Below are 27968 nucleotides of genomic sequence, written 5' to 3'. Positions count from 1 at the left end.
TGGTCCGCAAAGCACCTGAATATCACCAAAGAAGTGATTTCCTGCTTCTCTGCTGGTTCGGGTAGTTGACCATGGACCGCAAGATCTTCTGACTTAATCAGAAAACTCCAGGGACCCGACACGCGTAAAACGGAGCCCACCGAGGATGGGAATCAGCATGAGCGTCAGCAACTCCATGTCCAAACGCACACCAACCAACCCTCTGCACGATATAAGTAGGGGTTGAATTCAGAGGAAGACAGACAGTTGTGAGGGTTTCAGGTGGAGATCTCTCTTTCTGTCTCCCATTCTCAAGCTCTGTCTCGATAATCCATGGCTCCTTCCAAGCTCAATCCCAATGTATCAATCTTCTCTCTTTTCTCTATATTCGTATATGTAGTTTGAATTTATTTTTCGGAATTCAATTCTTGATTTAGTCATTTGATTGAATTTATGAGGTTGTTTCTGTTTATGACTTTTTTTTTTTTTTTTGGGTCATTTTTCTTGTGTGGTGGTGTAGGTTCTAGGGAGTTTTAGTTGAATAAGTATATGGAGTGGTGGAGTCACTGATCATTTAGGGTGTTAATTATTTTTGTTTTTGCATGCAATGGAATGCATAGGGGCAATGGCTAATTATGGGGCTTTATCTTGATTTGATTATCTCCTTTTCTCTACCTGTATTTGTACTTGCATTAGGAATTCTGTCTCTTTCTCTAAATTCAATTCTTAATTGATTCAGTTTATTTATTTATTTACTTCTTTATATTTCATTTTTTGTTGAGGTGTTGGTTTTAGGGAGTTTGGTGGGTTTGGGTTGTGAGCATTTGATACTGTTTGGCTGAGAGTCTTAGTTGAATAAGTTTGTGGAGTAGTGAGATCACTGATCATTTGGGTGGGGGTATTGTTAATTGTGGGAGTTTAGCTTCAATTGATCCTCACTTGTTCTCTATGTATATTTGCATATACACCATTCTATATCTTATCTGAAGGCAATTCTTGATTCAGTCAATTGATCTTCCATGTTTTTTTTTTTGATTATGCAAAAGTTTATCACTGTTTGTGCGCGCATGTGTGTGTTTGAAGGTGTGGGTTTTAGGGGTTTGGTTGAGTTTTGGAAGTGTGCATTTGGTGCTGATTGTATGGGAATTTTAGTTGACTTTAGTTTTTAAAGTGGTGGAGTCACTGATAATTTGGGGTGAGAATTGATTTTATTTTTCATTTTTGCATGGAATGGAGTGAATTAGGACGTTTATTTGTGATGCTTCACTTGGTTTCTGAGAAATTAAAGGACAAGAAAAGAAAAGAGAAGAAAATAAAATTTGAAACCCATACTTGGTTCTGTTGCTGGTTTGCATATTCTTTTCTATGACAGTTCTTTACCTATATACACAAGAAAAAGGGAAAAGAAAACCCATGTTTATCATTGTTTTGATTTCTGAAAATAAAGGATAAAAATCAACATATCTGAGTAAACTTTAACTTCTAAATAATCATAACAGTGAGAAAAAAAAAAATAATAACAGACTTGAAAGTCTCTCTCTCTTCCTGGGCCACCACAGATAGCTCAAAGAAGTCAATTCTGTAGAGCTGGAGGAATAACATACTGTTATAGCAAGAAATGGTTTGAGTGGAACAAAAAATGTGCTTTATTTTCCATGGAAAATTCTGTATTGGATTATGCTAGTGATACATGGTGAAAGTTGTAAGCTGAATGTCTCTTGAAATCTGTGCTCCACCTTCTGTAAAGCATTGTTATGTCCGTGGAAGCCTTTAGCTTTGTTCTGGCTTTGGAATTTTACCTGTATATTACGGCATTTAGTGTGAGATGTTTGGTTTGTTTTAGCCTTTTTTCCTTGTTTTTTGTTCTTTTGGTGGCTGATAATCAACATTATTTCAAAATTTAGTTACATTCTTTTGGGGTTATTATATGTTTTTCTATCAAAGGGGAACAATGGGCTGCACGATCAATTTGGCTTCCTTCCGTACCCATAAATCCTCAACTACAATGAAGGTTGGATTCAATAAGATTTCTATTGTGGCCTTCAATAAGACTACCTGGTGCTTGACATGCTTTGAAGAAATTTTAATGCTTATATCTTTGCCAGTGAGTGAATATCTAGAATTATATAAACACTTTGATTTGGACTGGACTTCATGGCTGCCATCCATTATCATAATTTTATGTGTTTGTTAGAATTTATTTTTTGAGTAATTTCAACAGGTGGTTCTAGAATATCAGGTATCTTGGTGTTGATTAAACAATCTAATCCATTTTGCACCTTTATTGATTAAGTGATTCAATGATTGGAGAAAAGAATGTTCCAAATAAGGTTGTTGTGTCTTATGCAAAAAGAGGACATTTTGAAAGCCAGAAAAGCAATTATAAAGAGGTAGCATCTTTATTGTTTACTTCAAATTTTTTTTAATTCTTGGTTTCTTTTATATATATATATTATACTGTATCTGTATTTTACATAAAAAAATGAGATATGTTTCCAAAAAAAGTTTTGACCTGGATGGCACAGTATGCTGCGAATAAGCCCTATCAGGAGAGTTTTGAGGTGGTGCCTCATGAAATATTTTGGAGCCTTAAGAAACAACAGACCGATAGAGATTTTGAAGATGTTGAACTCTTTTTACTAACTTGACACATTGTTCTCTCTTTGTGGTTCATCACACTCTCTCAAAAGCAGTGAAGCTGATGCTGGTCATTGATGGGTAGGTCTGTCTGAAGGGGGAGAAAAGGGCGTAGAAAGGTGTTCCCTTGTGAATTCTAGAAGGAGCATGAAAGGAGGACACTTGAAGGTATTGAGTGAAAAATCTGGAAACTTAGGGAGAGGGGAGAGGGTGTTAGCTTCCCTTTTTTGTGACAATGACTGCCTATTCTGACTCAACAAGGTCTCCCAGGATTTTGTTGTTGATTTGAATGGTGCATAGGATCTGGCTATTGCTGTGTTGGTTTTCCTCTTTTGTATGTTGTTTAGTGTGCTGCATGCATTACTGTTGCCCCTTTTTGTTCCTTTGTATATTATCTCATTTAATTGCACCCACCTCCAGCCACAACACAAACACACACACCATTTTTTTTTGCTATTAATCATTACTTGTAAAGAAATGCTGGATAGCTGGCTGTTGATTTTACTCAAGAAGCTAGCATTTCATATTAAGGCTATGGACTGTTCGGAGAGAAAAATAGTGGATATAAAAAATTTAATCTAGAGTTATGTACAAGATAAATATTTGTAGATATGCAGAAATGCAAATTCCAAATTAAATCAACAAATTTACACCTCTTCCTTGGAGGAAGGACATGAGTATGTGAGAAGCAAGTTGGTGTAGGACAAGGCTGGAAAACAACCAAAGATGCGTAGAAATCCTTAACAGCTAGGTTAAATAGAAAAGACCCTGAATTATAGAAATCCCAAGAGTAAATATGTGCTGTCTTTTGCAATGATCTGAAGAAGAACAATTTGATGACTAGTATGATAATAAGAAAAAATAAATGGTGTGATTTGTATATTCTTTATAGTGTTATTTTTGTCATAGGGTTGAGTTGTTGCTTTAATTGGAAATTGATTAGAGAACCAATACAAGTAGTCTTTTAGCAAATAAGATATGGTTTATCTAGTAGTTACTTTGGTTTTGTAGCTTTTGATTTCTTTTTCTTCTTCTTTGTTTATCAAGTCATCTCGATCTAGCTTTCCTTCTAAATTTTTTCCTTATTTCTATACAACTCAATCCTACTTTTCCTATTCTTTAAACTATTTGTGTTGTTGTTACATAATTCCTTGAGATAGTGCCTTATGAGATTTTTCATATTATTATTAGAAATTTTACAATAATGGGTCGTTATTTGGAGTGTCAACTCTTTTTCATTTCTGTCCCTAAGAAAAATAATTCTCTTAGGATTGAAAACTTTCGGCCCATTAGGTTGGTGAGTAGTTTGTATAAGGTCTCACTAAATGTCCTTTCTAAGCATATTCATGAGATGCTTCGTTGGATTATATCGCTTTTTGGGAGACACTTGTTTGAGGATAAGTCTTAATGCTAGTCCAACTGCAAATGAAATTGTGGATATGGGTCTTTAAAATGAAATTTGAGAAAGTGGATGACCATGTTGAGTTTGAGCAGAAAAATAACGCTAATCCAGTTTTGTTTGTCCCACATTTCTAGCTATTCCTTATCCCTTTTCAAGATTCCAGCATCAACAACATCAAGGATTAGGAAATTACAAAGAGATTTTCTATGGTCAAGGGTTGGGGAGGGTAAAAGAGATCATCTTAGTAGTTGGGACCTTGTGTGTAAGCCTAAGGAGTATGGAGGTTTGGGGTTGGGGAAGGTTTCTTTGAGGAATTGTGCTCCCTTGGGGAAGTGGCTATGGAGGTTCCTTAGAGAAAGTTTCACCCTTTGGCATCAAGCCATTTCGAGCATTTATGGGACACATTCTAATGGATGAGACACTAACATTCTAGTTAGATGGTTATACCAGTGCCCTTGGAAGGTCATTGAGCAAGTTTTTCATGATTTTTCTACACACATTTGCTTTATAGTGGGTGCGGGAGTGAGGATTCATTTTTAGGAAGATTTGTGGTGGGGGATCAACTTTTGTGTTCTTAATTTTCAAGACTTTTTGGAGTAGTATAGAAAAAACTTTCCATCCCAGCTATCCTTGATAGCTTTTCCTCTTCTTCTTGGAACCTTAATTTTTGTTATAACCATACTGATTGGGAGATTGAGGATTGTGAAAGATTTATATCTTCTCTCAATCATTTGCATTTGTCTTCAATCGTCCCAAATGTGAGAGCTTGGTTTTTATCCTTCTCAAGTTCATTCTTAGTAAAATCCTTCTTTGTGACCTTGTCCAATCTATCGGATTTATATCCCTTTTCTCCTTCCAAATTTGTATGGAAGTCTAAAGCCTCATCTAAGGTCATGACTTTTGCTTGGCTAGTGACACATAAAAAAGTAAATACCAATGACATGTTACAGTCGAGATGACCTTACAAAGCCCTTAGAGCTGATTGGTGCATTCTGTGTTCAAGGAGTGGAGCAATGGTTGATCATCTTTTTTTACATTGCTTGGTGGCTATAAGGCTATGACACCATCGATTTAGACAAGTTAGGCGGGATTGGGTTTTCTCTAGGACCATATGCGATATGAAAATCATCTCATATAGAGGTTTCAAAAATTCCCTAAGAGACAATATCTTGTGGCAAATTGCCTGTCTCATTTTGATGTGGTTTGTGCGAGAGAGAAATGTTAGGGTCTTTGAGAATAAACGGATGATAGTAGAGACATTGTGGGATCAAATCCACTTCTAGTTCTCTTTCTGGACTTCTTATACATTTGCTTTTCAAGACATTCCTATCAATGTTGTTTAGCTTGATTGGTCCTCAATGTGTAGAACAAAAGGGTTTGAATAGCAATGAGAGGAGTTTTGTGTAGGCTTGGAGATGCTTTTGTATTTCCTTTTAGTCTAAACCGGTTGGCTATGTCTCCTTGTACTGTGGTAGAGTTTAGCCATTTTTGATCAACTTTTTGTAACCATGGAGAGGACTCCTCATCCTTCTCATGTTCTTTTATTTATTTTTAATACATTTTTGTTTCCAATAAAAAAAAGGGAAAAAATTTGGGTCTAGATGGAGGAAACACATTCTTGGGTGTCTATCCTTAGTTTTCTTCTTCTTATTAATAGTAGAACCATGGTTAGATCGAGGCATTGGCCCTTCTTCAGGGTTGCCCTCTTTCCCTATTTTTTACTTGGTCTTAGTGTATTTGCTTAAATAAGATTTGGAGGGCTGAAGAACATGGTCTTCTTGAAGGCTTTTAGGTCGTGATGGATTATGTGGGGATATCTCATTATCATTTATAAAGAACACCATTTTCTTTAGTGTGAATGTAGAAACAATATCTAATATTAAGTTCATCCTTAAATCTTTTTAGAAATTGTCTAATCTAAAGGACACCCTGGAAAAGAGTACCCATTGCTGGTCCAGTGTTTAGACTTTGACCTGCCTGCATGTTACCCTTTATGGTGATTAATCCTAGAGTCCTTCAGTTTTGATATCCTATTGTAAAAAGCTCCTAGAAGGCTGGATGATTGGAAGAAGCCTCACTTTCCTTGGTTAGGAGGATCCTCTTAATTCTATTGTTCTTGTGCATATCCTTCTCATCCATTTTCACGATTCCTGTTAACGTAGTGATGAGGATGAATCTCTAAGATATACATCAAGAAAGGGAATTTGTATTAGTTTCAATTAAAGTAGGATTAACATTACTTGGAATTAAATTAGGATTAATATTGGTTGGAATTAAATTAGAATTAGCATTAGTTGGAAGTAAAGTAGGATTAGTATTTGTTAGAGTCAAATTAAGATTAGTTAGTTAGGTTAGAAGATAATTAGAATTAAAGTCATAATAGGTTATTAGAATCCTAGTAAACTTTGGATTTCTTAGAGAAGCTTATAAATAAAGTTAATCGATGTAAATCAAAGAATGAATTGATTGATATTATGTTTTTCTTCATTGCAAGTGTTACAATTCTTGATGGTGAGATTCCATTGATTTTCTTCTAGGTGAGACTCCTAGAAGGCCTTAGTAAGTCTCTAAGGTTTCCATATTTTTTCGTCGTTTCTTCTCTCTCTATTTTTTATATTTTATTTTTCTCTACCATAAACTTTATTCCTTATTCCTCTCCTTACACCCTAAAAATAAAAACCCTTGCCCACCTACTTTTGAGTGTAGGCAACCATCCTAGGGTTGTCCTACCTCAGGTAGTCTCCTAGAATCCTTATGGTCTAGAGTTAGTAAGGAAGAGAGATCATTTTGACTTTCTTTCCTTTTTTTTTTTTTTTTTTCTTTTGGTGTTGGTGGAGAGAAAATTATAGAGAAAATTCTAAAGGGATTGCAATCCAAGCGCACCAGGAGAATACACTGACTGCAAAATAGAACAACTACTCAAACCATTAATGAACTCTACAAAAGAATTTCTGCTGCTGGAGACTCACCCTCTGCATGTGTATAGGGAATTCAAGGAAGATCTGTCAGAAGCATTTATGGATCACACATTAATGGTGGATGCAACTTTGCTCTACAGTGATTTCATTTGTCATCTTCAATTTATCATTGTGATTATTGAAGATTTGTTCCTGGAGGCACTTGTATGGGATGAACAATCTCTTTGTTATGTTTTACTTTTACCCTTGTTTCTATATTTTGTCTATGTCTAGACACTGCAACTATAACTGTCAGTAAAATCAATCTTGCCCCCTCTTTCTCTCGCTGAGTCTCCCCTGAATCCTTGTTTTGCATCCTCCCTAATAGTGACGGTACAAATATTATTCCTTAACTGGAGTTTATGTGGAAATCTATCACTTCTCCGCAAATAAGATGCTTTGCTTATTAGTGGCTAAAAATAAGGTCAATACTAATCACTTTTTGTGGATTAGGAGGGCCTATGAAGCTGTCAACCTTGAGTGCTGTTTCATATGAAGGGTGGGGTGATAAAAAAGTATGCTGCCACCACTGTTTTATTGCCTTGGAATTATGGTAGATATTGGTTCTTTAGCATGCAATTTTTTGGCTCCTAGAAATATTGAAAATATGTAGTCATTGCTTTCTGGGTACTGAGAACTTAGGGGGAGAATCTCGTGGCCAGGGACCCTTCTAGCTATTCCTTTAGTGGGTTGACTTGAAATTATGCTAGGGGATGGGAGGAGTCGTGTTGATGGTTTTTCAATAGTATTTTCCAATTCACTTCTATTTGGGTAGATTTCGCCAAAGAATTCTTGGAAGTTTTTGAAATGAGGATGATTTGCTGCTACCATGGCAGGTGGATAGTTGTTTTCAAAGCTGAGTGCTCTTCCCCCAAGTAGATCTGGGTTCAACTTCAGTTATTGTTCTTTGGATATCAAGGGCAGATGAATATTGGGGGTGTTTCATGAAAGGGAGAGGTTGCTAAGGTGTCTCTCAGCCAGCTGGTCTATGGTTTAACTATTGACACACAAAGATCTTAGCCTCATTGAAATTCTTGACAAGTCATTGTTGATAGGTGTTAATAATCTTTGGATGAAGGGAGGCTTAATATTCTTTTATGGGTTTCTTAGAGTGGGGAAAGGCCTTGGAGAAGTGGCTCATGGATCCACTTTACTGTTGATCATTTATGAACCATTGTGTGCTCTTTTGCATGTCTAGCTTAGCAAATTAGGAAACATGTAGTTTGGCTAGGTACAGGATCTGCCTTGTTGAGATGTTTTGTAGGTGAATTCTTCCCCCTTGAACTTTGTTGTTCTTGTCTAGGAATTGCTCATTTGTTTATGGGGAGCCACCTTTTGCTGGTTTCCTTCTTTTTTCCTCGTTGTCTTTTGCTTGAAGGATATCTTTTTTTTTTTTTTTTGGTAATAAAAAAAATGATGTATGTATAAATAAAAAAAAACATGAGAATGATGAGGAGTCGTCCCCACAATTACAAAAACCTAATAAAAAATGATTGAACACCTACACTCTATATACAAAAAGGTTAAATCCATATAAGAAAATACATGGATGTTGTTTCCTTAAACCTTGACTAAACTCCTCTCAATTTTACTTTGTCCCTTTGAAGGATATCTTATCCTCATATTTCTTTTTCATCATTTTGTTATCCTTCCTGATTCTTGTCTAAAAGTAATTTGATCCCTTCACAATCTGAAGGGAAATTTGGTTTTTGGGTTGGTTGAAACCCAAAAAAACTACGTGTTATGGTTAAGCAAATGTGATAAGAAGAATGAATAAAAACAAGGTTAAAAATGAAAGCTAAGGGGAAAAAACCCTTGTAATTGGTGGATTGCTCAACCCTAAAACGACTCATATCATAAGTGAATATGAACAGACAATTATGCTCTTTATTAGTAGGGTTATTTACTGCTGGAACGATACTGTGGTTACAAGGCCTCATGGGGTTCAACTCATCCATGTGATATTTGGAATGTGTGGGATTGTTCTTTTTTGAACTGCCTTTTCAATGAATTTGAAGTAATGCAGCCAACATTCTTCTCATGCAAGGATAACCATATAGTGAAATGAACTTTTCATGAAAGGAATCAAATGACATTCTTTTATTTATCAAATGAAATGCTTTTGTTTCATGTTTTTATGCTTTAATAAACTTCAGTGACACTTATATTGGATGCAATGTATCTCAGTACATATTCTATGTATTCTAGTGGAGATTTATATAGTTATATATTAAAATTTGTCAGATATTTTATTTAATATTGAGGGCTTAATTATGTTTAGTGTCTAATAGACTTTGTCTGGGCAGGGAGATGCCAGTGTATCATGTTCACAGCCAGAGAATGGTTTAATTGATCTCTTCAATTCTGAGAAGGCAGTTCAGGAGCTTCTTCAACAACCTCCTGTTCAAGGAATTGATGATCATCTTATAGAGTTCTCGGAGGCTCTGAGAAGTATGATTGTATTTAGTCCTTGAAATTGCTAATATCTTTGATGGCACTGTCTGTTTTAACCATGGCTATGATCTTTGATGAAGCTCATTTTTTTTTTCAACTCATTTTTAGCTGTTGCTAAGGCATTAAGACGAGTGTCTGAAGGAAAGGCTTCTGCTCAAGCTGAGGCAGCTGAATGGAAGCGTAAATATGAATTAGAGAGGGCACGGAATCTGCAATTGGAGCGTAAAGGTTTTCTAATGATTAAACAACATGAATTAAGTGTAGATACTGATTACATGCATTTAGAGATTGCATATATAATTGCTGAGATGCAAATAAAAATTGTTGAATATTTTTTATGCATATAAATTCAACTCTACTAAATCTTGTCGCAACTACTTGGGGTCTTGAATTTTTTTTACTACATGAGTTCTTTTCTTGCCTTTGGTATATTTAGGCCTCCAAGGCCATATATGTGTTAAGCTGTAATCATTGTGTGTTTGCTCATAGTCTCTCTTTGAATCTTTTTTGATCTTTTTTTTTTTTTATCAGAAATGAAGAAATATGTATTAATAGAAGAAAAGATACAAGAGAAGGACGAGAGGTCCTTCACACAAAAACAGAAACTGATCAAAGGAAAAAACACCCATCTTTAGAAAACTATATATAAAGATAATCCCCGACTATCTCAAACTTTTTTTGAATCACAAACCGTAGTCTAATTAAGTTGTAAAACAGTAAGAGGAACTCCTCTAAAAGCAGCAGTACAAGAGGCCCATAGAGAAGAATAGAAATGAAGTAAATCCCACAACATCCCTTTCGATCACCTCTTATCCTAAAAAATCCTAGTGTTTCTCTCTTGCCACACAATCCACAACAAAGTGAGGCAAGCGATTTGTCAAAGTGTCTTGCCTCTAATTGAATTCCCTAAACCTTTAAATGCAATGATCATCATGTCCTCAATACTCCTTGGTGGAACCCAAGCTAACCCTGCTAGATTGAATAGCCTGTGCCAAAGCCCAATAGTTAAAGGGTAATGAAGAAAAAGGTGGTCGATCGATTCTCCATTTCCCTTGCATAGAACGCACCACTGAGGACAAAGGGAGAAAAATGTACTGAACTTAAGGAGGACACGAGTCTTTAAAGGAGTTCAATTTCTATATTAGTAAGATTACAACGAAAATTAAAATTTCAAGAGAGCAGAGAGGAATTGTCAAGGACAACTGAGATGGTGAGGTTTTTCACATAAATAACTCTAAAGACTAGGGAATTGAGAGCATAAAGTTTGCTTTTTTGATCTTTCTTGTTCTTTTGTAGTGTCTTCACTAAATCACTCCCTTTTATTGTTACATTTATTGGTAATTGTTACATGTGTTCTCTTGTCCTCAAACTGGTCCTGTCTTCAGCTTCTAGTGAGGCCGGTTTCTTTCCCAACATCCTCTTTTAGGTTGCCTTAGTGTGCAGACATATTCTGTTAAATGCTTGGCACCATAATGAATGATTGATGTCACATCCTTTTTTCAGAACCTTTCCTTTAATTATTAAGGTACTGATCGATCACATAACATTTTAAAAGCTCTAGCCCACTTCAGCAATCCTTTTAATTCTGAAGGCATAATTGGTTCAAGTCACCACCCCCACCTAGGCACTTTGGAGGCCCAAAAATTAGGCTGCCTAAAAGAAAAACTAGCCTGATTTCAATTTTTTATAACCTGCAACATTGCTAGTGTCTGGCTTCATTTTTTATTTTTTATTTTATTTTATTTTTGTAATTTCCTAATATATCCCCATTTCTGAGCAACTAATTCTCATTCAATATTTTCAAACCACAAGAGTTTTCACTTGACATTTTCTTGTTATATGGTCTTTTCAAGCAGTTTGCCATATCTTACCATACTATTGTGATCACCCATACATTTTCAAGCCTCAAAAGAAAAAAAAAAAAAGTCGAATTGTAAAGACTTTCCTAGTTAAAGTTTAGTTAAACTATACTACCTACAAATCTGAACTCATTATAGTTACTTGGTCTAAACTTAAACCCCTTATGCCCTATTTGGCAACTGTTTTTGAAAATAAAATTTTGTTCTTTAGAAAAAAAAAAATTCAGGAAAAACACGTTTGAAAATTAAAAAATAGAAAACGTGGTATCTTCAAAGAACATCTTTTAGTTGTTTTCAATTGTTTTCTGAGGGCCATTTTAATTTTTTTTTTTTTACAAATATAGAGAATGATTAAAATAAAGCATTACATATAAAAGTTATTTTTTAAAAACATATTTAAAAATATATAAAACAGGTTAATAGCATTTTAAGTTCCTTAACAAATTTTGTTCTACAAAACACTAAGGAATAGTTTTCAAAAACTGTTTTTCAGAACTGTTTTGGAAAAAACTTCCCAAGCGGTCCTAGTTTCTATTAAATTATTTTCCTCAACTCTATCTCTTTGATCTTTCCTTCAATTCATCTGACATGATGCAAGTTTTTGCATTTTTTTCTCCCTTCTAGCCTATCAAATTTGTTTATGAATTTTGCTTGGGACAGCTCAGCTATATTTTGCAAGTCATTTCTCCATGCCTTATTGTTTCTAAAGGGGCTTGGAATGCTGAAGTGCATTCTTCTGGCAATTTCATATGAAGTTTGGCTCTGCAAATCATCTGTTTGAAGGAGAGGTTTCTAATAGCCTCAAGAAAATTTTCTGTGAAGCAGTTACTTCAAAAGTTGTATTCTTTTTTCAGAAAACTTTTGGAAACACTTTTATATGTTGAGAAATCATTTTTAACAAGGTGTTAGGTTGCTGTTTGTGTGTATTTTATTTTATTTTTTAATTTTCTCACTTGTATAAACAGTGATTGGTCAATTTGTTTCAATTTGGGGAGTTTACTAATCGAAATTGGACTCACTATTATCAGAATATGGGTATTCCAATATCAGGCGACGGAATTTGTACAAAGCTTCAAAGTTGGTGGACTCAGGCATCTCCAGATAATGCAATGGGAATAATAAAACTAATTCTTCCATGTATTCTCTGCTGGGAAATTTGGAAAGAACAGAATAGGAGAGGTACTTTCTCTAACTTATGCACAGTCTTGGCCATACTGATGCTTACCATTAAAGAAATTTGCCCACCTTTTCTTTAGGAAACTAATTCCCCATCTTTTTCCTTTTTGGAATCAAATTTCTTAGAAACCTTCAGGGTCTAAAAAGTCGCAAAAATGTCATAGGCTGCATAAAAATCAGTTTAGGTGGTTTGAGCTATGGCATCCTGAGAAATTTGGGTGGAATTGTTGAAGATCTTTGAAGGTTATAGTTTTTCAGGGAATTAGTTTTAATTTGGTTAAGAAATGAATGCTTTATTTGAGATTCTTAAACATCGAGTTAATTGGGCTTTAGAAATATTCTCCTTAAAATGCATCCTGATGTGCTCACTAAAATCCCATAAAGGAGGTTACTTATCCTTGAGAAATAATTTACATAAGGTGGGAAGATGTGAGAATCTCAGGGAAGTTTTTTCTTTATGTACTTTTGATAATGGGGAATCCACCTGGACATTGAGACATTTACTCCAACTGGCAGTAAAGCAAACCTCAGGTGAGATTACCCACCCTTTTACTTTGCATTCACTTAAATACCAGGGAGGCTTGACGTTAGGACCATCACCAGGGGCCATCATTAAAAGAGAATTAGGTTGAGGGCTACTTCGCAAATTAGGCTTGTGGGAGTGCTTGAAATTTCCTTCTTATTGGTTCCTTCCCTTTGATGAAAAAGTACAAATTTGTTTGGATTTGGTCAAATATGATTCCTTAAAATATATGCCTAAAGCTTGTCACACAAACACTACAAGGGAAAAGAAAGAAAAACACAACATAACAAAAAACTACCAAGCAGGCAAGAAATCTCCTACAAAGTACATTGCTTTAGAGGTCTAATATTTAGCCAATCTATCTACAAATAGCAAAGAGGAGCATCTCAAAGCTCTAGTCAAATGATGGTTTTGCACACTTTGAGTCCAACTTTTATGAATCTAGCTTCCCTTGGGAAAACCCAACCTAAGACCATTGTTGAGTTTCCTTGAGTCAACATATCACCATAGATCATTGTGCTTCCAAGGATTAAGCCTTCCAGTAGAGTTGGGATCTTTGCCTCAATGGCCAATCCCTAACCAATATCAGTGGAAAGAGAGTTATGAACAAGTTTCCCATGGTCTCTAAAGTGACCTCTAATCCTAAGATGTGTCAGATTTCTTAGGGAACAACATCAAAATTAAGCTTGAGATAGCTCACTGGGGTGGGTTCCACTTTGCATGAATCTTTATAGGCCTTCTTCTAGAGGAGCAAGCAAATGTTCAGTCCAATCAGATCATGTTCATTGAAACCCTATCAAATATTGGAGAGACTGTGGCCCAGATTGAGTTGAGTGAGAAGACTGAATGACATAGCAATTATAAGGTTTGCATCTATCCTTGAAGATCATAGCATCTCTCTAGTCATATCACACAAAGAATAACTAAAGACACCATTTGTTAGAGAATTCTACCCTTAGCATTGCCACCAAACCTTGTAAAGGTGATGATAAAAAAATTTAGTGAACTCCTGTAAGGGATGCAAGTGGCCATGGCATATGAAATAACTTGTGCCAAAGACTCAAAGCTAGCCAGTAAAAGAAACAAATGATCAATTCCCTCTCTCTCTCTTCCTCTCTGAACTATATATTCTCTCATTCTGTGTGGATAATTTCATTGTCACCTTAGATGATTTGTAGAGGTTCTTTGCTTTGTTTTTTTAGGCTACCTTGGAGTTATTGGGGATATCCTTGATTTTTTTAAGGGCTTTCACAAGAAATCTTGCGGTGAGTTTTGTGGTAGGTAGCCATGTGAATTACTTTCTAGAGGAGAGCTGTGTGTAGCATTAAGTCTCACCCCTATCTCCCTTTGTGGTTCCTTAAGCTTAATTTTGATTTTCATTTTTTGCTTAAGTTTGGGGGGATTGGTATTGATGATTTGTTCAAAGATCGCAGGGGCATGGCTATGAGACTATTCTATGAGCCTGAGTATATTTATTTTTCCATTGAGGTGGAGATCTTGATTTATTGGAGGACTTGAAAAGATGTTCTTGACAACACTAACTTTTTTGGTGGATGAGAATTTCATTTAATTATTTTTTTAGTTTTTTGTAGTAATCTTGTGGGGGTCTTATAGTTGAAGGGACCTTGGAGATATGATGCATGGATCCACTGGATTGCTGATCTTTCTAGAAGCCTGAGATATTCCTTAATGTGGACATCTATGTCAGCTAACCAGAAACCATCGTTTGGATAAAAGGGTAGCCACCTTGTAATAGGAGTGGGACTTTCTTTCTCCCATCACCAGTGCGAGATGTTTCTTAGATTTCTTTGTTGGATTCATTTAGGGATTGTTTCTTGTTTTTTGGGAGCCGCCTTGTTAGGTATAACCCTTTTTTTTTCTATTCCGTGGATTGCTTGAAGGCTATTTCATCTATCCTTGTATTTCCTTTTATCACAAATATTAGTTTCTTGTTTATGTAAGCTGGTAGGATTGCATGCCAAACCCCTTAAATCACTATGGAAATTCTAGGAAGGAAAAACAGTTGTTTCATGATATTCTCCTCTTTATTCTAATTGTGGTTTGATCTTTCCACTGCCCAGTTTCTTTGGATGCTGTCCCATTTCTTCTATGTCCAAGAACAATTTTTGTGATTGCTGTTAACATGATATGTCAGCACAATCCACATTACACTGGTTTTCTCTTTCTAAACGCTTTTCCCTTCTTTTATCACTTTATAAATAAGTGGTTTCAGCCTTTCTTCTATCAAATTTTTGGGCACCAGTTTTCTATATGCTTTGTATTTGTTTTTATATTGCACGTTTAATAGCTGATTTATGGGACCAAAATTCTTGGCAACATATACAACTCATAAGAACATACACAAGCTCATGCTTTGAGTCAAGCTTTGCTCTGGTATGTCTTTTTCATACTTGAATTAATAGTAAAAGGGTTTATCTGACTGCCTTTAATTCAGTTAAGGTAAATAAATATATTTTTATTGTTTGCTCGTATATACTTGCCATATAAGCTAATATATGTCACATGTCCCTGCATGTTTTAAGTTTGCATGTCGTCACATGTCCCTGAATGTTTTAAGTTTTCATATTTTGCTTCATTTCTTGAAATTTATGATCCCCACAATTTTGCTTTCCCTACCTTTCCTTAAGCGACCATTTAACTCTCTTCCAAAAACAAATTTAACCTGCATCACTTCCATGTATAATCTCCAATTATAATGAATTCCGATATTCCCTCTTAAGTGGCCATTTAGGTGTTGTGCTGTAAAAATTTTCTCCTTCATCAGAACCTGTTGAATCTTTTTATCTATAATTTCCAATTAATAATTCCAAGATCATATTCTCTTAATCTCTGACTCTAGCTACACACACACGTATACAAATATATTTGGGCAATTATTCCTATCAAATCTCTTTCTTTCTGTCTTTGTAAATGCCCCAAAGTTTGTATCTGTATCTTAAACATTCTTAAAAAAAAAATTATCATTTCTATACCTGTGATTCAATATAGATGAGACATGTATGCATATACTTCCCTTCTTCTCATCTTTCTCATACAATTGGAATACTCAATCAGTTGATTCCATTTTTTTTCCTGTTCTTAGCTTCCACTCCAAATGAAAGCAGAGGTTTCACTGAGGTTGAATCTCCTTTTATTCTCTCTTACTCCTCACCCCTTATAAAATTCTAAAAAATAGAAAAAAGAGGATGGAAAAAGGATTAGTTTCAAATATTTGATTTTATCTCTAATATTCTCTACCCTTTTTTATGTCAATTAGAAAAAGGAAAAGTCAATGCATCTGGAAATGAACAATTTATCTCTATCAATATAAAGACCCAACCATACAGTTCTTAATGCCAGGTTTTTTTTTTTTTTTTTTAAATTATTGCCATCAAATATCTGTCACTCAATCTTGCTTAACAACCCCCCACCCCCCTCTTCTCTCTCTCTCTTTCTCTCTCTGTGTCCCAAAGTTTGTATCTATATCTAAAAATTGATAATTTTTTCTTCTTTCATTTCACTTTCTTGTAGACTATCTATTTGAGTCTCGGTGTAATAATTGAACTCCAATTTTAGCTGTCCTCCATTCTAGAGTGCTTACAAAAGCTCTACTGCTCTCTTAGACATACTACTGTACTTGATTGCTTGTGCCCATTTTTTTAAAAGTTGAAATAAGAATTATGTTATTATGCACTTAACAAAGAGGAGCATGAATCACCAATTATACAGGAAGCATACAAAGAGGATCAAGAGTTTTTTATTAGGTAACTTGCTCTTTTATTTCTTGGAAATTGAACTTAGAATCTCCCACATTCCCTCCCCCCAACTTCTTACCACCTCAGCCAGGCTTCAAAACTACAAAGAGGGTCAATGTAGCAACAAAGAAAATACAGAACCGTCCTACAATGAATTTAACTCATCTCTGAACCATCATCGAACTGTAGAAAATAAACATTGGCTTCGCCTATAGGATCCCTTGCTAATGCATGCAGCAGTCCTAGGCAATATCCCAGAATCTGAACTATGCTCTTCATCTTCGAGAAGTCTGCTATTCCGTCTTTTTTGTAGGTTCTTTGAGACAAGAAAAAGGAGGTATCCTGTGATCCTTTAGATGCTGCTCACCAACAGAGTTCCTGTGCCAACCAAACAACAATTCTATCACCTACCCGGTGAATACCATGGCAACCTAAACAAGAATAAAAGATTCCGCTACATGTAACCTTTCCACAATGGATGTCTTAGTGGCTCACTAATTCCTCTCCCCTTTTTTGTATAAGAAACGTTTGTGAACCAAAACCTATCCTCATGAGTTGACTGATCATAAAAAAAAATTAATATCTTTTCCCACACCACCTTCCAGAAAAAGAAGCACACCTCTAAAGGTATGCTTGAAATTGAAACCACTGATGGAACCACCCTGCAAATAAGACTATCACACTTCTCATTCCATCTGGGTGCCAAGAGAATGCTCCACTTTGGAATTGTTTTAGCTTAGAATGGTAGCTTTTCAGGGCATATCTTCATTCATTATACTAAGGTTTCGCTTTGGCTGCATTTAATGGAATCCTGTTTTGAGTAGGCCTAGGGACTTGTTATGGAATGTTTTAGGGCCCCAAAATTGACTGTTATGTGTGTGTGGTGTGTGTGTATTTAAAACAGAAAAGTCGTGGAAGGTAGCCAAAGGTTGGACATGCTTTTTGGTAGTTAATGTCGTGCAATTGAGAAATGCCATCTTGTGGGTTAGTTTGTGAGAAAAGAAATAATGGTCTGTGATTTAACAAAGGATATGCCGTTGATGGATCCTAGTAGCAAAAAAGGGGCTATAGCCAACCTTAAGTAGTTGGGCTAAAGCATTGTTGACTTTGGGTACTTGTTCAATTTAATGAATGAATTTGCTAGTGCATTCTTAATTTTTTGTTCATTGTAAAATTTTATTTAACTTGATTTGAAAATTATTATTGTACTGTTAGCTTGAATTTTTTTTCTTGGATGGTCCCTTATCTCTTTTTGCAATTTGCATTCAATATTTTGATTTTTGTGAATGTCACTGATGGCTAAGGCATATGATGTATGCTTAATCTGCTTTATAGTTTGAAGAAAGGATTTCATTGGCAATCCTTGGAGAATATGCATTGGGTTTGTTAGGGACTAGAATTGTGGTGTGGATTCTCCTTTAATCTTGTAATTTGCTTTCCTGTTAAGGCTCAGTTCCAATCAGCATGTAATTGTGACTGTTTTTTATTGAAAGGGTTGAAAAGTGACTTAGCTCCAAGGAAAGGTAAAGTTTTATGGGTGCTAGATGAATTAAGAATGCTTATCAAAATTTCCTCTGCTTTTTTTTCTACTTCTGTGCTTCTGTCTTGATTGCCAAAGGTCTGCAGATGGCAATAAGAAATTTTAGTTGGAGGGGATCAGAGCATGACTTCAAATACCATCTAGTTAATTGGGTTATTGTTTGTTCCAGTCCTTAGTTTTTGCTCAAATTCCATGCAAAAAATCTCTTTCTGGGAAATGGTACTGAAGTTTTAGCTTACATCATGATAGCGTTTATGATTATGTATTTTTATCAACATTCTTCTGATGGATGGAGGCTTACTGTCCTTATGGTGTGGGCAAATTGCTTTGGAAGTGGTTATAATGTTACTTCCTAGACAGATGGAATGGTGCAGTAATGAGCTGATCAAGGATAGGTTTCCAGTAACTTAGGCTATTGTTGCAGATAGGGAGAAGACTGTGGAATCAGTAATTCAGGAGAAACCTGAATGCCCAGGATTTGAATGCTGTTTATCTCTTAGAGTTGGTCTTCATTGTTTGGGTGATTGGAGGTGGTGGTCGCCTGAGTCCAAGTTTTTAAATTTTCCTGTTCTGCCGTAGAATCTCCTACTGAAAGTTTGTTTCTTTTAAAGAGGTTTTAGGATTCAAAAATTCAGTTTCAAATATTCGTCTTGAAATTTTCATTCTTCACCTAGGCAGCTTTTGGGGATGGACTTCTTACTATAAGCCAAGCCTATTATAGGGGTTTGACATTGGTGAACAGGAACACAATTTTCATTCATGGGCATTTTGCTTCTGCCCTCTGGCACAAAGTTATGCTTGACTTGGGGTTTGTGGGACTCTTTGCAACCTTTTTCCCTGGTCACCTCTAAACTTGATCGTGATGATTGGTTCTATGGGAAAGATGCTTTGAAAATTCTCTGCTGCTTTATGGCATATCTGGAAGGAAGAAAATGCTAGGATCTTAGTTGGGCATTCTTGAATATTTCTGAAGCCAAGGAGAAAATCAAAATGCATTTTATCTAATTGTCTGTCTTTAAGGGATTTTGAGAGGATTTTTGTGCAGTTTTTAATTATTGGAACGATATTATAGGTTAATGCCCTTGTGGTTGTTTCTGGTTCTTGTTGCGCTTTTCTAGGGTAGCTTGCCTTCCATATCTGAGCCCTCTTTAATATATCTTTCATTTTTTTGTCTTCTTTTTAATCTGGCTTGCTTCTTCATCTTGTAAATTTGGTAAAGCAGCTTGACTCCTCGCTTTTCTTCAATTATAAATGAATGACCACTTTAATGGTGATTTGTACAGTTGAGTAAATACAGATATCAAAAACCACATCAGCAACACAATAGTCCTATATCCGAACTATTTGGGGTTGGCAAAACAAGTTCCTTTCATGTTCTTAAGTGAAGATTTATTTGACCACAAATGTGTCTCAGTTCATCATAGCATGATTACAGAAACCAAAATGCAAAGTTATTAATACTTTGTATGGTTCATTCCTGAACATATAAGAGACCATGTATCTTATAGTGATGAATACATGTTCTCCTTTTTTAATCCACGCTTTTGTATGCACTGAAATTTGCCATTACGTTTGAAAAGAAAAACAAATCTCAAGACTATCTTCCTAACCAAGAAATTTACTGGCTTGTCTTACAGAGCTGTCATCTGGAGAGCATAATGGTGATTGTAGTGCAGAGAACTTGACCAACCAACCAATGATGTGCAATGAAGCTAGGAAGCAATCTGAAAGGTGTTGTGGGATGCATGGAATTTTTTCCCATGAGGTCCTTCATAATGGGGAAATTGATTCTGACACTGAGATGGTTAACAATAAGTTTATGAGAAAGGTAGGTTATTTTCTGTCCTCTTAATTGATGGCCTTATTATAGTGAAATGTTTGTCGATTGAAATGCTTGTCGATTGAATTGCTTATCTCTATGTAAATATACATCTGAAGGATCACTTAACCCCAAACTTCTTAATTGTGTTTATTCTGAAATATTAAGTTTCTAGATGGCTTTTCCTATGGTGGTGGTGGTAGTTGTTGCTGTTAATATTTTTTTCATTGTTATTTATTGAGTTCATAAATAAAACATAATATCAAGAAAGAAGTGGGCCAAGGCACAGAATGCTAATGGTGTATGACAGATAGAAAAAGCTTGGGTCAGGCAACCCCAATCCGGAGAATCCAAAAAGGAACATCTTGGAACTGCAAAATGGGCTCTCAAACAGTGTTTTGAATTTGTTTTGTTTGATTTTTATTGTTGTCATTTTTGTTATTCTCATTATTGTTATTGTTGTTGTTATTGTTATTCTTATCATTATTATTTTAGTTTCTCTTTAATACACTAACAAGGACAAAGTGGTGCGACCTTCTAAATGATTTTACACTACTTGCTCACAATGTTGATCCACGGACCTTACTAAAGAAAAGAACTCAAACTTTGTGAGCTACCGAAGACTTTGTGAACTACCAAACAATGAAGGTGGCCCCTGTTTTTTTTCTCGACTGTAGGAGGTGGCCTATGGATTCTTCATCCTCTTGTACACAGTATTTATTTAGGATCAACCTTTGAACCAAAAAGCCACTTTAGGTTACGCACAAGAAGCTCTCATTGTTTTGCCCATGGACTCTTCATCATTTAATCTTCTCAATTGATGATAGCATGTCTTTACCAAGATAGGACATTAACGCTTTTTCCATATATTCACGCCACCTTCCCTATGTGTGCTTATGATTTAGCTTCTCAAAGACAAATACAGATTCCTATAGCTTCTAATCACGAAACTGTCTCCCAGAAGTTGGATTGCAATGCATCCCATCTTTTGTCCAATCATGTAATCCCCCTTCCATGTGTCCTTGTCTATCAAATGTAATACATAATATTTCATGAGAGATGCTGCCACCCACCATATATCCCTAAAAATTTAACTTATCAAAAAAATATATTGTTGCTAATCTCTATTCTCCCACTTGTGTGCACCTTGAAACCCATAATTAACTAAATTACTAAAATGTCTTGTACAAGCTACAAGATAATGAGTGCTTCAAACTGCCCAGATTGAACTGTTATTGAACTGTGCTTCATCGGGCAGGCATCATTTAAACTTTCATGGTGGTGCAAAGGAGAGAAAAGTGATCAGCACAAGCAGGATATTGTCTCGTTTGAAAGAGGAAACATAACAACTGCAGAGCGCAGCAGTAAGCAGGTATTAGTTATTAAAATTGCCATATACATCGGATTTTGTTGTAATTTATTGCTACTGTTTTTTTGTACTGCTTTATTGTCAAATTCTTCTCATGATAATTTGAGAAAAGTTCTGAGAGTTCTGTTTGTTTAACTTCTAGAATTAGTTGGCTGGTGCCTCCAACATATTCTCTAATTGAATGCTCATTTTCATTTTCAGATTTCTTTGAAGTGGGAATCTCACCCACAGACTGTGCTCATTTTGACCAAACCAAATTCAACTTCTGTTCGAATTCTATGTGTGGATATGGTCAGGTGTGGATATTAAAATATCCTTAGTTTCCCATCTTGCATTCAGAAAGCAATTTCTTTGGTTGCTTTCAATATTACACTAGATTTTAGTTCTAATTATTCGAGGCACTACACGAATGAAGGACTGATTTATAAATGGATGATATGATGCAATTGTTGCAAGGTCCGCTGCAAATATTGAGATGACATTCATTTTTGTTTTTGATCACTTCAGCTAGTCGTCAGCAGCACTCATTGTTCTTCACTAGCATGGTTAATCAGAATTATTTTGATATGCTACTAGTGTACCTTTCTAGCTTAATAAACTAAATCTTGGATTAAATATTGTTATGTATCTCATTTATCATTTTGTTATCACCAGATGGCTTAGAGAACAGAAAAAGATGGAAATTTTTGTGGAACCACGTGTTAAAGTTGAACTTATGACAGAGTCACCTAACTTCGACTTTGTACAAACTTGGAAAGATGGTGAGCAATAATACTTAGTGATTCAAATTCACTTGTATGATTGCTTCTTCAGTTATTTAATGTATTAGCATTTTAAGCTCTTCTCTTGGTCTAAATACTTTAAAGTCTAGTGCTTGGTTTCTTTTATTGGTGCTACACAAGGAAATGCCTTCATGTTAATAGACTTTCAACTCTCGCCGTTGGTCAAGCGTATTAATGCTGTAATCCAACTGTGTTGTTAAGACTATACTTGCATGGAAAGTATATACTCAATTTCTACTGATGGTTTTTGTTATAGCACAGTGTGCAGGCTTTAAACTAAATGTTGATTAGATGATAGTACAATAATTCTTTCTAGTGTCACTTTCATTTAAATTATTGTCTTGATTTTTCTCTCTGTTAGTTTCACATTTATTCTTGTTAATTACAGACAAGGAAACTTTGCTCCTGCACACAAATGTTGACCTTGTTGTAACTCTCGGTGGGGATGGAACTGTCCTTTGGGTATGTTCATGGAATTTCATTTAACTGGATTTAAATGATGTCAGCATCTTTTCAAACATTGCAGTGATAAGTTTCTGTTGAGGCCTGGAGGAATTTAGTGTAACACATTATATTATTTCATGTTTAGAATCATTTATTTGTTCTTGTTGTTTCTGAGTGGTACTTTCTTGAAACGGAAAGTGGTTTAGGAGCTTAGCAGTGTCTTCTCAGATGGCACCTTTACTAAAAAGCAGGTAGTCACAAGTCCAATCCTGCCTATCACAAGTGCCCTGTTGGGTCTAAGACCATGGAGCATAAAAAAGGTAGTTAAATAAATGATAAGAATTCAAGCATTGGATGTGTCCATCATCCTGGGGTGGGAAGTCAAACTCAGATCAAGAAGCGAGAATATTTAGTTTGCCAACCATTGAACTATTGCCTCTTATCCTTTTTAAGTTTGGATTTAGTTCATGTTTGTTTACTTTTGAGTCATCTAATAGTACATTTGTATTAGTGTTCTGAGGTGTCCTGACTTGCAGTAGAGAGTGGCATAAGCGTAAAGCTATGAGGCATAAGGGCTTTATTTTATTTTATCTTTAACACATAGCAACAACAAAGTTTGAAATAGTTTTCCTAACTATTAAGATAATCCTGCTTCTGTAATTGTGTTGGATGTGAACTTCCAATGTTGTGATAGATGCATTGGACTAAAGCTAAAACTAAGCCTGGTTGAGGGCTCTGAGTATGTTCACTTCTCCTGCCTTCTGTTGATCAGAGAAGTATTGAATTTCAAGTTCTGTTTAATCTATATCACTGAAACTTTTTAAATCTGAAACAAGAGACTTCAATTGTGTGTAGTCCAAGATTTCTCCTGCCTTCTGTTGATCAGAGAAGTATTGAATTTCAAGTTCTGTTTAATCTATATCTCTGAAACTTTTTAAATCTGAAACAAGAAACTTCAATTGTGTGTAGTCCAAGATTTTGTTAAGCTAAATCTCAATGAGTCTGGGAGGAAATTCACTCTCAGAAGTTCAATGAAATCAACCTTGAATTTGCATAAAACTTCATGTGTATGTATGTTACATTGTCATTCTTTTGGTTTCAAATAGCTATTGGTTACCGTCTGATTATTATTTGCAGGCTGCATCCTTGTTCAAAGGGCCAGTTCCTCCTGTAGTCCCTTTTTCTTTGGGCTCTCTGGGTTTTATGACTCCATTTCGTATCCTGCATTTTTATCAGAAGGTGTCCATTTCTTTAATAAATTGAAATTGGTATGCTGGACATACCCTTGGAAGTTTTAGGTGATCTTTTACTGAGAAAATAATTTTTTCCTGGATCCATGTCAAAGTAATCTTTAACACCCTTCAGATTCTGAACAGTACAGAGAATGCCTTGATTCGATCCTAAGGGGTCCTTTTAGTATCACATTACGACACCGGTTGCAGTGCCATGTTATTCGAGATGCAGCTAAAAGTGAATATGAGAGCGAAGGACCTATTCTTGTTTTAAATGAGGTTACAATTGATCGTGGAATATCATCATTCCTGACAAATTTGGAATGCTATAGTGACGGCTCATTTGTCACATGTGTGCAAGGAGATGGATTGATCTTGTCAACAACATCTGGAAGTACTGCATATTCCTTGGCAGCTGGAGGATCAATGGTCCATCCCCAGGTATGTTTTGACTGATCTTTATCTTCAATCCATAACTTTCATAAGGTTTCAAGAAAATGTGTTCGCTATTTAGAGTATGCACCCTATGCATGTGATAATCAATTGAACATATTTAGGAAATTTCCAATAAAATGGTTGTTATGCTATGTGGTGAGTCTTCACAAAGAGAAGTTTTGAGTCAGGAAATGATTTAATTAGCAACATGTGGAGCCTTAGCAAAAAGAGCAGAATAAAAAGTGAAACAAAACAATGACCTTGAAAAGTGCAAATTAGCTAAGATATTTGATTGAGGTGTTCTGGTCATGTTTGACCAAGAGTTATCTGTTTGTGTAAAAACCAATATGGTTAAATGTAATTTCCAAGTGAAAGGCATCACAAGGACCAAGGAAAATATGCAAGAATTTGGGTCTAGGTTATGACTTGTGAGAAGAGAGGTGATGGTCTATAATCTAACAAAAGATGAATTTGAATGGGGTGGAAGTAACTGAGGAACTTGCAGTGTTTCTTATTTTTTTAATTTTATTGATTCTAATTATTAGTTTTTTTGCAAAGCCAAATTTGTTAAAAGGAACATAAAGCACAAAAGAGGAGTTAACTGAGAGGAAGCCTAGCCAACAACTTGTGTCCAACAAAAATCAAAATAACAACTTGTCAGCCTAAATACTACAAGCTTAAGCTTTTTAGGAAAATTCATTGTCTAACATGTTATTAGAGCCTTGCTTTCCTTAATTTATTAAGCACAAGGGAGGCTACTGTATTTCCCCAATATATTAAGTCCACGTATAATCCCAATGGAGGCTACATGGGAGGTTATTAGAGTGTTTGATATATATTGTGGCCCAAATCCAAGTTTAAGCCTTTAAGAAAATTGGTTGTCTAACAACTAGTGTCAACAAACTCTTGGGTCATGGACTTAATAAAGAGGCCAAGTAACAGGCCTGATCCCTTAACTCTTGGGAGAGGTCTATCTTGAAGGATCCTATCTTTCTTCTGTATACATGTCATCCAAAGAGTTGCTAGGAAAGCAAAATGCCAAAAAACCCTACTTCTGTTGCCCATACCAAAACCTACTGATTCCCTGCTTTCGCAGAGATGAATTGCCAAAGATCACACATGGGGCTACTTAGAAAGAATAAATGATTAATTATCTTCTCCACTTCTCCTGCAAAGAATGCATCTGGCATAGCTATGAAAGGTCTACAGATCTGAAGCAGATTATCACTGTTCACTCTATTGTGAGCCACTAGGCATGGGTAAACAGTGCTTTAAGGGGCTTTTGGACACCTATTCAGTTTGGATGATAAGATATTTTGGGTTATCTTTTCCTCAAAAGAAAGAGGAGGAAGTATTTGGAGAAAAAGGATCTCAACCCATCCAAGGATCCACCTTTCATGTCTAGGATGGAAGAAAGAATCACATCTTCAAGGGATGGCAGGAGCAACTGCTAATCAAGAATCCTGCATTTACAAAAACAAGTGCCAAGATGGATATATAAGAGTAGAACAATGAGATTGGGGAGTTCTTCCTTCTCAGACGAGCACAATGGCAAGGGAAAAATTACTAAGGCAAAGATCACCCCTCCAAGGACTTATGAGAAGATTATCTTAGAATAATTCCAACAATGAATTTGATGGAAGAAGAATTGAAACCCCTGAAAGATGGATTTCCATAGGCTTAGTTAAGTACTCTTAACCCTAAGTTTGTGTCCATCCATTGTGTTGTAAACCATACCTGCTCTTAATGGAGTGTCAAAAAGACCACTCAGAAGGGAATATGATCCATAACCACTTATATTAAAGGCAAACTAAAATCTCTCTAGCCCAGGTCCTCCACAACCTTAGGCTTGCACATCACCTCCCACATAATGAGATAATCTTTGTTGCCTTTTCAGATATGTATCTATTTGATTCATAAGGGAAGAACTTGCATCTTTATCTCAATTTCAATTCAAAAATGGGTTTGATTCATACTCCAAGTTCTGACCCTGCCCCCCAGACTACAGGAAATCCTGCTCCATTTTCTCAATCTTGGAAGCTACACTAGCTGGGATTCTCAAGATGGAAAGGGAGTAGATCAGTATGAGTGAAATGTGAATGAATCAATGTGATCCTCCCGCCTAAAGAGAGATAGGCCTCCTGTCCTTCATGAATCCTGGACTTTGTTAACAACAGGATCCCAATGGACAGGTGTTCTTGGATTAAACAGAACTAAATGGCCAACTGATCAATTACAAATCACATTCTAAAGAAGTTGATGACAACTGGTCTAGGATGACATTCACAACCAGCAATGAGCTCCTCTCAGGGTTAAAAGCCCCAGAGCCATGCTGAACATTTTTGAAGGGCCTTAAAGACTATGGATTTCTGAATCATCAGTAGATGGGAGAATGGTGGTATCATTGGTGAATTGAATATGAAACACCTTTATGTGGTCTTTCCCACCCTAAAAAATGTCAACCAGTTCTAACCCTTCAGCTCTTAGGATCAGTCTGTTAAGGACAACCCAGGTCTAAATAGAAAGGTGATAAAGGATCATCCAGACTGAGGCCTCCAGAGGCCTCAGTCTGACCCCTCTAGAGGCCTTAGTCTAACCCCATCCTCTCACTATTCAAAATCATAAAGCTAGCCAGAGAAAGGCACCTTCTGCAATCCTTTTATGCCATATCAAACCAAATTTCTGAGATTAAGAAAGTATCCAGGTGAGTTCATTTTGAGTTGAAAGTGATGCTACATTCAAATTTCCACTTCTTATGGTGGCAAACAGTACACATTGTGCTTTTGTAATAAGATTTGACTTCTCCTATCTCATTAATGCACCAAGGCTGATACTTTTTCGAGTTCTTAATATCATATGATTGATTGATTGATTATCAATATGAACCCTGAAGGACTACCATCATATCCTAGTAATTTCATCAACTTGCAGGTTCCTGGCATCCTGTTTACACCAATCTGCCCACACTCCTTATCCTTCAGGCCTCTGATATTACCTGAGCATGTGACGCTCCGTGTACAAGTGCCTTTCAATAGCAGAGGCCATGCATGGGCATCATTTGATGGCAAGGACAGAAGACAGTTAGCACCTGGAGATGCACTCGTTGTCAGCATGGCCCCTTGCCCTGTACCAACAGCATGCCAAGTTGATTCTACCAGCGACTTCCTGCGCAGCATCCATGATGGCCTTCACTGGAACTTGAGGAAAACCCAGTCCTTCGAGGGCCCTCGGGACCTATAACTTCTCTCTTTTCCAGAAGAAAGTTAAAAGCAATTCTCTCTAGAATCTAATCCCATACTGACTCAGCTCCTCAGTATCACCTTATCAGGGAGGGAGAGAGGGGGAACCACTAAATTGGTAATAAGTTCATTTTTCTTACTATTATTATTATTATTTATTTTTTTCTTTTTCGTTAGTGAAGTATAGCTGTTCTTGTATATTTATGTAGTCATTGTGGGCAGGATGAAGGACATTATTAGTATTTAGATTGTGTTTATATGTAATTGAGATGAATAGTCAGTGCTTTATGTGCTGGAACTGTGTTGTAGCAGACAACCCCAAAAAGGGCAGGTACAAGAAAATTATGTCATTTCTTTTACATTCCA

At 36.0% G+C, this 27968-nt stretch overlaps 1 protein-coding gene across 7 annotated transcripts; it reads left to right on the top strand.

Annotated features, from left to right (window-relative positions):
• LOC100243315 (NAD(H) kinase 1) lies at positions 1–27968 on the top strand. 7 transcript variants are annotated; one of them, XM_010652917.3, is made up of 13 exons: positions 232–339; positions 2670–2784; positions 9282–9426; positions 9538–9657; positions 12339–12467; positions 19920–20110; positions 21360–21473; positions 21672–21766; positions 22125–22231; positions 22641–22714; positions 23834–23912; positions 24062–24369; positions 27295–27968. In XM_010652917.3, exons 2-13 carry the CDS (start codon positions 2764–2766, stop codon positions 27601–27603), a joined length of 1692 nt encoding a protein of 563 aa, XP_010651219.1. In that variant the 5' UTR covers positions 232–339; positions 2670–2763; the 3' UTR covers positions 27604–27968. The 7 variants fall into 7 exon arrangements, with proteins under 7 accessions (XP_010651217.1, XP_002285357.1, XP_010651219.1 ...); XM_010652919.3 differs by having other exon boundaries at positions 246–339; positions 2673–2784; XM_010652920.3 differs by having other exon boundaries at positions 251–339; positions 2702–2784.

Source organism: Vitis vinifera, chromosome 6 (assembly GCF_030704535.1).
Source record: "Vitis vinifera cultivar Pinot Noir 40024 chromosome 6, ASM3070453v1".
In the NCBI taxonomy this organism is placed as follows: Eukaryota; Viridiplantae; Streptophyta; class Magnoliopsida; order Vitales; family Vitaceae; genus Vitis; species Vitis vinifera.
This window is presented reverse-complemented; position numbering and strand designations above follow the sequence as displayed.

Excerpts from the sequence above, each read along its gene's own strand:
- LOC100243315 (XM_010652915.3), top strand. The coding sequence starts at position 313 with ATGGCTCCTTCCAAGCTCAATCCCAAT. Across the intron at positions 22,232-22,640 it reads TGTACAAACTTGGAAAGATG|ACAAGGAAACTTTGCTCCTG; the intron begins GTGAGCAATAAT and ends TGTTAATTACAG. Across the intron at positions 24,370-27,294 it reads GATCAATGGTCCATCCCCAG|GTTCCTGGCATCCTGTTTAC; the intron begins GTATGTTTTGAC and ends ATCAACTTGCAG.